At 33.4% G+C, this 10,314-nt stretch overlaps 2 protein-coding genes across 3 annotated transcripts in view; one reads left to right on the forward strand and one right to left on the reverse strand.

The window, feature by feature from the left end:
• Window positions 1–662, reverse strand: part of LOC135204146 (molybdopterin synthase catalytic subunit-like) — a 129,113-nt gene extending 128,451 nt beyond the window's left edge. For both annotated transcript variants that reach the window (XM_064234167.1, XM_064234165.1), the window contains exon 1: window positions 453–662. The gene's annotated coding sequence lies outside the window, so the exon portion shown is untranslated. The remainder of the gene's footprint in view (window positions 1–452) is intronic.
• A 3,483-nt stretch (window positions 663–4,145) lies between these two features.
• The window catches only part of LOC135204150 (ras-related protein Rab-9A-like), a 38,506-nt gene continuing 32,337 nt past the window's right edge, over window positions 4,146–10,314 (forward strand). The window contains exons 1-3 of the mRNA XM_064234177.1: window positions 4,146–4,349; window positions 8,616–8,672; window positions 9,104–9,253. Coding sequence (XP_064090247.1) covers window positions 8,619–8,672; window positions 9,104–9,253 — 204 coding nt within the window. The 5' untranslated portion in view covers window positions 4,146–4,349; window positions 8,616–8,618. The remainder of the gene's footprint in view (window positions 4,350–8,615; window positions 8,673–9,103; window positions 9,254–10,314) is intronic.

Consider the following 10,314-nt stretch of genomic DNA (forward strand, 5'->3'; position numbering starts at 1 on the left):
TCACATTCAAACTACAATAGGATACCTAGCCTAGTAGTAGGCCTAGTAGGTACCTAGGTAATAGCTATTCCTGGGTACAACAATTCAGGGTATAGAGGTACTAGTAGCTAAGGTTGTATGAACTGCAACGAAACCAAAGATAGGCCTACCTATTAGGTATTAGGTAGGTAGTAGGCTACCTAGGTAATAGGTTTGACTACCTAAGGTAGTACGCCTAAGGCCTACTACCTAGGTACCTTAGATAAAGCCTTATTGACTACGATGGCCTAAGATAGCTACTAGGCTACGACAATATAGGTACAACAACTTCTTCCTGTCTCTTAAACTAAGTTCATTGCAATGGAAGCCAAACACAGGCCTATTCATTGATGTATGGCTAAAAGCTAGCAATACCTAGCCTAAGGGCTAATCTACTGGGCTAAAAGAAAAGAAAAAAAAAACATTTTTCTCACCTTTGCCTTCCTCTTCTTCCAATAACTTAAAAGCTTAGCTCAGCTACAGCTACGCAATATTAGACGCGAATGTATTTGACATTTACGACAAGATGATTTCACACGGAATAAACCACAGACGTTGCAAAAATAGGCATAAGTAGACGCAGGAGCCACTGCTTGCACACGATGACTCGGATGATCAGATCCCCTGTACAATGAAAACATGTTACTCACCATGTCACAGTTCCTACGCACTTCTGTATAAAGTGCAACTCGCTGCCATTATTTTTTAGTTAATAATAATAATAATAATAATAATAATAATAATAATAATAATAATAATAATAATAATAATAATAATAATATAATAATAATAATAATAATTAGTGATGGGTATACAGAAGTAAAATGTTGTTTGACCTAAATTAAAAAAAAAAAAAAAACACGAATGATTACAATGTCACAGTTTCCAGGCACTTCAATGTCATGTGCAAATAATTAACCTATTTTTTTATTTATTTAGACTACTAACAAGATTATTAATGACTAAGGAGATACAGAAATAACAAGCTCAGTGGACTGTAATAATAATAATAATAATAATAATAATAATAATAATAATAATAATAATAATAATAATAATAATAATAACTAGATAGATCCAGAAGTAACATGCTGAGTGGACAAAATGACGACTAATGTACAAAATAAAAAAATTTTCAGATCGGATATATCAATAATTGCTGTCATGTGCAACTAATTATCATAATTTCTTATCAAATACTATTAGCAATAATAATAATCACAGAGATACAGAACAAACATAATTAAATTATAACAAAACTGAAATGGTTGAACTCGGATATATTAAATAATTAGAAAGCACTGGAAAGCATATGGCGTGTGTTACGTGGGTACCAACCAACGAGTATATTAAGACAAGAAATTGGGGGAAATGCTTCAAAGCCTAGAGATCGTAATTATTACGAACAAAAAGTTAATAAAGTAGGTTCATATGTAAGTTATGACGAGTTTTAGACAATAGGTAACTAAAAGAAAACGTTACCAGTAGGCATTCATTCTTTCAGAATAGGATTAACACTGTTGTCAATAACTATGAACAAATCAACAATCACATGTCGATTTCGTTATTTCCTGATGGTTGGATGACTGATGTTCACATCAAATCTATGATGATAAGGCTAACAAGCCCTTGAAGGTTACCTTATTCATCTGTAACAATAAATCTGGAATACAGTACAAGGATCCAGCGTCCTTATTACACGTAAAATGAGTTATATTCATGTGTAATGTGGCTTTTTCTTTGTTGGCTTATAATAAATTAATAATAATGGATTTCTGCACATATTTTGTTTGTCATAGTCCGATATGCTGAAATTAGCAGCTCGTAAATGAAACAGTCCCGATTACGAGAACTTTGACAAGCAGTATACCCTTTTCATATCCCATCCAGATGTCATTTTAGTTACCATACCTCAAGCAGTAAATAAACTATCAGAAAAAAATCAAATGAATAAGTCATTTCTATAAAATTCACACTAGGAATATAAAGGTGGTTGTTTGCCCTTTTTTAGACATTGCTATTAGACGTAAAAATTTCAGTGAAAATTTAATATATATATATATATATATATATATATATATATATATATATATATATATATATATATATATAGGCTGGTCAGGAAAAGACACTAACCACATGCATTTTATATTATAAATATAATAATAATATGCCGGCATTTCACAACTCCCCCTACTTGCATTTTCTAGTCTGCAAGCAGCGAACATGGCAATAATAAACTAATAAAATCAGAATAACAAATTATAATTAAATTAAAACATTCAGAATAAAATGAATAAAACGTTTGCAAAAAGAACAAGCAAATAGCTGGTGGCAATCTATCCAGAAGAAAGTAAAAATCAAACCACTGTACTCCCATAAAGTTACAACAAAAGAGAGAGAATATATATATAAACAGCAAAAACAGCTCCAGAAGACCACCAGGCAATAAACAATTGTGTGGACGACGTTTGGGACTTTAACGGTGGTACGGTCAATTTTATATCAATAGATTCCAGCATTGTTAAATAGTTTTCTTTTTGTACCTGTCCTATTATTGAGAAGTCATTATTGTCTATAAAAGTTTTACATATTTTGGAATGGTTTCTTATATGTATATATATATATATATATATATATATATATATATATATATATATATAATATGTGTAGAATCTACCGGTCACTTATTTACCAGATACATATGCAACTGTAATAGCCACAATGTCCTCTTGGTCACGTTGCCGACCTGACAGACACCACAATATCTTCAAAAGTTTCTTTGAACGTGGATCTTCAGCCTTTGTAGTGACAAGCGTATCCAAAAAAGAACAAAGAATTCAAGAAGTTAATAGGGCATTGTGGCTATTAGAGTTATATATATATATATATATATATATATATATATATATATATATATATATACATATTGTATTTTTCATAGGACATTATATTATTATGGAAAATATCCATATTCTATTATATTCCTGAGATTATCAGCCAAAATGTTGTCAGTCCTGGATTCCCAATAACGAATTATAGACCAATAGAAATATAAGTAGTAAATTGGATGTTTAGTACACTAAAGCTGCTACGTAATTTTATAATAAAAGTAACAGCAAGCTAGAATTCCCCCCTGCGCACATTTCGTTCCCATTATTACACCGAGTTAGTGTCCAACAATTCACTGTTGAAGATGTTCAATGTAAATTTACTCTTTTCAAGCATCAACATTGCCCTTAACAGAGTATAGTTATGTGTGCTAGGCAAGTAAGTGAGCAAAGGCCAGAATAAATAAACACAGATGTTCAGAGTCGCTCTAAAAAATAATTCTCCATTTACGTACAGAAGTGAAAAATCACGAACGACTGATTGACCCCGTAGTGGTATAATGGCAAGATTTAATGATATTGTCTCTAATAATATCTTGAAGTTTGCATTAATATAGCCAAAAATAGAAATAACCTTAATTTAACTCCAGTTACATACATGTTTATACATTTGACCCCTTGCACAAGATGCACGGATGGGATTTAAAAGAGAATGTAAAATTTACCAGCACCAGTTCTTGCTAATGTCCTTGGCCTCTCCTTGGTTAATACAGGACAGCTGTTCTCCATCTGAAGGTCGACTTCAAATGTAATGACTTTTGTATGCATTAAAAGTCCTATACGACTTTAATCTTTATTTTTTTTTAATTTTGAAGCAATTCTGAATTTTTGCCATTGTATCATGTAGTTAAAGTGGCATATCTTATACTCCGTTGTTTCACTGTCCCTCATGGCCATGTCCTCTGTTTATATTTTACATCACGTTTTTAATTCCCGTGATTGAAGTCAGACACACACACACGCACACACACAGACTTCACTGTGACGTCATATCAAGCTGGAAAGAAAAGTGACAGTACTATCATCGAATGCATTCTCTCTTACAAGTTTTCATATTTTAATGATATTCATTAACCCTTGCAAATAAATTCACCCTAATTTAAAATTTTATATATTCCTATTACAATTTTGCCGAATACAAAATGAATAAGTGTTTCTGGAGACACAAATGTCCGAAGAATAGACCATTTTGTTGAATCCTAATATAGAAAACGTACCTCAATTTCTGTTCGTTCGTAGGTACGTTCACGGCGAGATCACCTGATACAGTGATTGTAAACAAACATTCGATTCAGTGATGAAACTTTTATTTTCACCATTATTCGGCTCTTTTAAGTGGATACTGCCCGTTAATGTCTACACCCATAGTGTCTAGGACATATTAATTCACAAACCTGGCTACTGGGACCAGTTTCATCGCCTCCGTCGTATAAAATAAAGGTGAAATGACTTACTTTCTTCTTTCGATAGCCTGCAGCAAGGGCTCAACTTTCATGTCCTAATCTAGGTAGCTACGTAAGACAAAATGTATTAATCCACTACCTAAAGCGTGATATTAATAGTGTTCTGATTTAGTCAATGATCTACAGTGTTTTGATTTAACTTTTTAGTAATAACTTTTTGTATGCCATAATAGTAGCTAGGGGCTACCTAGCTAGTATGAATTAGGGTACTAGGGGTATTTTCCGATTCCATCCATGTAAACTGCTAATACCTAGGAGTAACCTTGGTCGCAGCTACCCCAAATTTACGATAAGCCCAAGTCTGCAGGCTATGAAAACATGATACTTCATTTTAAGCTAGCTCACTACCGGACTACTTTAGCCCCTGACTACTTTTAAGTCCTCTTAGCTCATATCAAGTCGGGTAACTAAGTGCAAGCTGTAGGTACTAACCTACCTAGGCTAGATCATAGATGGACTAGGGTAAACAACCGCATGGACTGGCCCAACACACCGACGGTCATGGCTGGCCACCCTCCGAAAAAGTACTTATAACACGTCCTGACACCAGAGATGTTCATCAGTCGCAACTTGTTGTTGGTGAGAGACGCAGCTAAAGACCTCTACTCTCCTTTCGAAGTATTTTCTGCAAAGTTAGAAATTAAGGCCAAATTTAAAGCTTTAAACAGAGGGTAGTGAAAAGGGTGGCCAACGCAGTGCAAATTTCACCAAAACGCTTTCGAAATTTCTACTTATGCTTAAATAACTTAGAAGATTGACGCCATCTCGGTGTTTGCAGAGTCGCTTGTGTCAACAAACTTCCCATTTCCTGTGATAAATCTGCACACCACTTGTACCCATAGACGCTGGGGCACTTTCATCACAACAATCGGAACACGGTCCCTGGCCACAACGTTTTTAAGGAAACTACTGTTTTAGTAGAAGAAGACGATGAAGCGTGCACTAAATAATTATTTACATAAATAGTAAAACATCAATATTTTACATATTTATGATGATTAATTTGAAAATATTAATTATTGAAAAAGTAACTCGATTCCTGACTCAAATTTAAGTAATTATTTTTTGGAATTAGAACATTCTTTTAAGTCCTGTATTATGACGTCACGACATCTTGACTTTCGTACTTATTGTAAATGAGTTTGCTATACTTAACTTTCTTGCAGAACAGTTTACCAGTTATTCATGCAGATTGTTATCAGCTATTCATGTAACTGTTATAATCGTAATGCGCATATATATCTTTATTATTTACTTTTTGGATATATGAAGATGTTTTACTGCTGGATTACCGTTGTAGTGTGATGCAATTGTTTTCGCTTCCTGGGCCTCTTGTCTGTTTTCGCACCATAAGAAATTAATGGGGCCGAATTTGCAATGACCAGAAAGTCGTTAAAATAGGAAAGTTAGCATTGAGGAGCATAAGTTTTGATTGAGAAAAATACAAATTTATACAATAGCAAGCTTGTAAAAAATACTTAATTACAAAAAACTTGATTGACAACTGGGTTTCAGAGACAGTGCAAGCACGTTTTTTGGCAATAGTATTTCTGTAATGAACACTCGTATCAGAACAAGATTTTGCTATAGTGTATTACACCCAGTGCCGTAATTTATAAGGGTATCGTGAATCACTAATTGTAAAGAATAACGACACTTGTCCTTGTACCAAGAGACAAAAACTCCATTATCCAGAAATGGATACGAACATGCGTAAAAAGCTCCACCTACCCTCTCCCCCCACCTCCACCACCACCCCTGTCCTTCTTCCTTTCTTCATCTTCCTTTCTCTCTCTTTCTCTCTCTCTCTGTTGTCAACTGGTATGTGTTCACCCTCCAAACTGGGTATAAGACTTACACAAAATGTGGAAATTGGTGAAATTAGTCTATGTATTGAAAGTATATATACATAGATATTAAAGCAATTTCATCATTATATCATTACTATGACAACTAGAATTCATGGAAACAGTTTATGATAATGCATTGGCGTATGTGTGAAGCTCCACTAATGTGGCAACGATGATTTTTCCATTCTTAGCATGCAAACATTAAAGGTTACATTTATTTCTGGCATACAGTTATTTAAATCAATGAAAAGTGCTAGCAAAAAAAAATATATAATCCACTAATCATCATCTGCTCCGCGATGGTTTTCGGCAGCCAGATGTACGACAAGGTTAGAAACATTGGATGTATCTACTTTAGAAATATCTGTAATTTTTCGGGGTAATTTGGTTGCAAAAAAAGGGATAATAGACATGAATTAAATAAACATTTTGAAATAACAAAGTAAAGTTAAACTAAATAATGAGTAAAGTAAACAATTAAGGGAATAAAGCTTTGCACATCATAAACAGTATCGTCGTCTGCTGCTTGTAACTGTGTTTGTGGAGTGAGCGCTTAGGAACCAGGAACAGCAACGTGGTTCAAGTGCAATGTGGAGTGAATTAAGACCAAAATGTGTATAATTACAATCAAATAAGCACTGTGGAGTTTCAGTTGTGATGGCAGAAAGGATAAAACCACCGATTATAAGGTAAAGATGAATTCAGTTCAAACCATGACCCCGGGAATAACAAGTTTCATACTTTAACTAATATAGGCAACAAAATGTTGTTTTATTGTGCTGATTACAACTGCAATCTTGAGTAAGATCAATAAACGTTACATATATACGCTAACATTGTTCAAATGAGTGCTGGGAAGGCTGGGAAAGATGGTGGACAGTCCGTGATTAGACTGGCCAGCCACACAATAGCTGCCATATTGGATTCCAAAACTTCCTTGAAAACATATTTTACGAAGAGCGTCACATGCTTATTTTAGTTCATATGGGGCTTTCATATATCACATTATGTTGATGAAACTTCAATCTTTTGAATGGTATGCTTAGAGTTGATTGTATTCTTGTTTCACCAATAAAATATCGAGTGAATAAGACCCGGCCAGCGTGATGATGGTGGATTGTCCGTGATTGTTTACCCTAGTTATCAGTTTTTTTTTTTTTTCCAAACTAAACAATGATGTCAGTCTACCTTACACTTACTCTGAAAGTATGAGACCAACTTGAGTAGACATTGCTTGAGAGAGATATTTTGACAGCTAGCATATAGGTAGGCTAGACCTCACGTAAGCAAAGAGGTTTTGCAATGGTACTTTTTTGCTAAATGCGTGAACAAAAATTAGCGAACTGAACCATCAGGAATGGTCTGTAATGCATAATAATCTTACCTTCCATGACGTAATCTAGGCTGCTTGATCCTTACCTACCTCCCCCTCTCCAACCTACTCCAACTTCACTGACTGAACCTAACTCAACTTGTGGTGCTGGGTCCTTACCTGTACTCATGAGGGGAGCAATGGGGCTTTCATCCCCCAAGGATCCATTTCTGTATTGTAACATGATCAAGAATTTTATAAATCATAGAAGTGAAACAGAAATTCATATCAATCTAACATTGTACACCGGATCATACTGGAAGGGACACACCTAGTCTATTCCTCAGCAATTTCCTTAGCTTAAGGTTGGGAGCTACAAAGCTCCTAGAAGGGATACATGTTCTTCATGTCATGATTTCTGTAAATAAATTAACTTAGCAGAGGCATTTATCTGTGTAGAAGTATTCATTAGCAGAGGCATTTATCTGTGTAGAAGTATTCATTAGTCGTAGGGATTATAGCATTTCTAGATGGATAAAATGTTTTAGTCTTGATTCTCAAATTAAAGTTACTATGTAGTACCCTTGTCATTGGTATTTCTTACACATAAGGTGGCATTGTTTAAACTGAAATTTTTGAGGAGTCAGAAAACAACTAGGTATGTTAACATAAGAATTTCTGAAGATTTAATTTTTTAAGAAAATGGTAGGTAAGTATTGAGTAACAAAATTGCCTATCACCTCCCAGTGTCTATGAGAACTTACAGAATCGAATATCTTCGAAAGAATGACAATGGACCTAAAATTTAAAGCAAGGTATCATATTTTCACTGCTAAATATACAATGCTTGTTCATATAGAAAAGCAGTACACACTTCTACATACAAGGCTCAAGTTTTTATATTTAGAAAAGTATAAGTTACTTAAAAAATGTAATATTTAATGATGTGATTACTATTTACTAAATGAACAGATTATGTACTTTGTTGCCCATATAATTTCATTTGCCCTATACAGGTATTTTTCATTTATTCATATCAGTACTTTATGGATATTAATGTTTTGAAAGTTTTTTTTTACAGGAAATGAATAATAACCACAGAAGACAAAACAGTCGAGGAAGATCAACAGTTTTAAAAGTAAGGAAGTTGAGATTATTATTTTCAGAGATAAAAGGTAGAAATTGTAATAATTTTACTGTTTGTCAATACATAAGTATTTATACCTCTAGGCCAGGTAAAAAGTAAGTGACAATACTGTAAGTATGCAGGACATATACCATTATTAGTGAGACCCCCCTCCTCAACAGGAGTGAGGTCCCTAACCCTCTCACCTAACCTATTATTATGTTTTTGTCATTTTAGTACACTGCTGTGTTACGTTTAAAATTTTTTTCTTTACCAAGTTTCCTTTTCATGAAGCATTTATTCTTCTCTTTCCTTCCTGTAATGCAATCCTTGTTGTTTGTACTAAAGTAGACTCCACAATGTATTGTAATGAAATTGTACATTTTGTGAATGCATAAAGGTAGCATGCTGCTTGCTTTAAAACTATACTTGTTTGCCTTTAGGTTGTGATCCTTGGAGATGGAGGAGTTGGGAAATCATGCCTCATGAATCGATTCGTAACCGACCGCTTTGATGAGCATTCCTTTCATACTATAGGTGTTGAGTTTCTAAATAAAGAAATAGAATTGGGTGGAGAAACATATACCCTACAAGTAAGTATTATGTTTCAGTGTTTGTGTATTTCTATCATTAGGGGACTGGTTAGAGGAACATAATTTTCAGTAGTGATAATTTAGACAGTTTTGTATAAAGTGGAACCCCTGTATTTGCGTTCTCAAGATTTGCGGGTTTCTCTATGGATTACTATCTCTACCTGTTATAGGCAGTATTTTTCACAGAGAAATATTCACTAATTACTGTATTTTAATATCAATTTCATGACTAAATGCACTTTTTATTATAAAACTATTAACATATTCAAGTATAAGCATTTTTAGAGGGGTTTTATTTATTTGCGGATTTTAGCCATTCGTGGGGGGCCAGGTTCTGGTATGCATCCCCCACAACTACTTGGGGGGGTTTGGGGTTCACTGTATTGGTGAAGTTTTCAGAGATCTATGTTTGATGCATCTAAAATAAGGAGCCACAAGTATGGAACAGGGTATCTATTTACTAAAATTATGGAACTATACTTTGCATGTGAGCATTTATATTACAGTATAGATTTTTAGGGTTTGCTTTTATATACATTAGTAGTGCAAAATTAATTTCATAGTGACATCATTTTATTGCTATTATAAATATTGTTTTCAATGAAAAATTACAGTAGAAAAAAGGACGTAATACCCATCTTCTTGGGAGCATTAGGGATAATCCCTGTGGACTTTGGAGGAACCCTGAGAGGATTGGATGCACAAAACTTGAACCAAGCTTCAGGAAAGTGTAATTATGGGCACAGCAATGATAGTTTAGAGTGTTGAATTAATAAGAAAAACAGATCCTCAGAAGGCAGGTTGTAGCCAGTATCTGGTTTACTAATAACATATACGTATATATATATATATATATATATATATATATATATATATATATATTTTATATATATATATATATATACTATATATATATATATATATATATATATATATATATATATATTTAATATATTTATATATACATATATTATCTATATATATATATATATATATTATATATATCTATATATATATATATGGAATATATATATATATATATATATATATATCTCTATATA

The sequence above is a fragment of the Macrobrachium nipponense genome, chromosome 44 (genome assembly GCF_015104395.2).
Source record: "Macrobrachium nipponense isolate FS-2020 chromosome 44, ASM1510439v2, whole genome shotgun sequence".
In the NCBI taxonomy this organism is placed as follows: Eukaryota; Metazoa; Arthropoda; class Malacostraca; order Decapoda; family Palaemonidae; genus Macrobrachium; species Macrobrachium nipponense.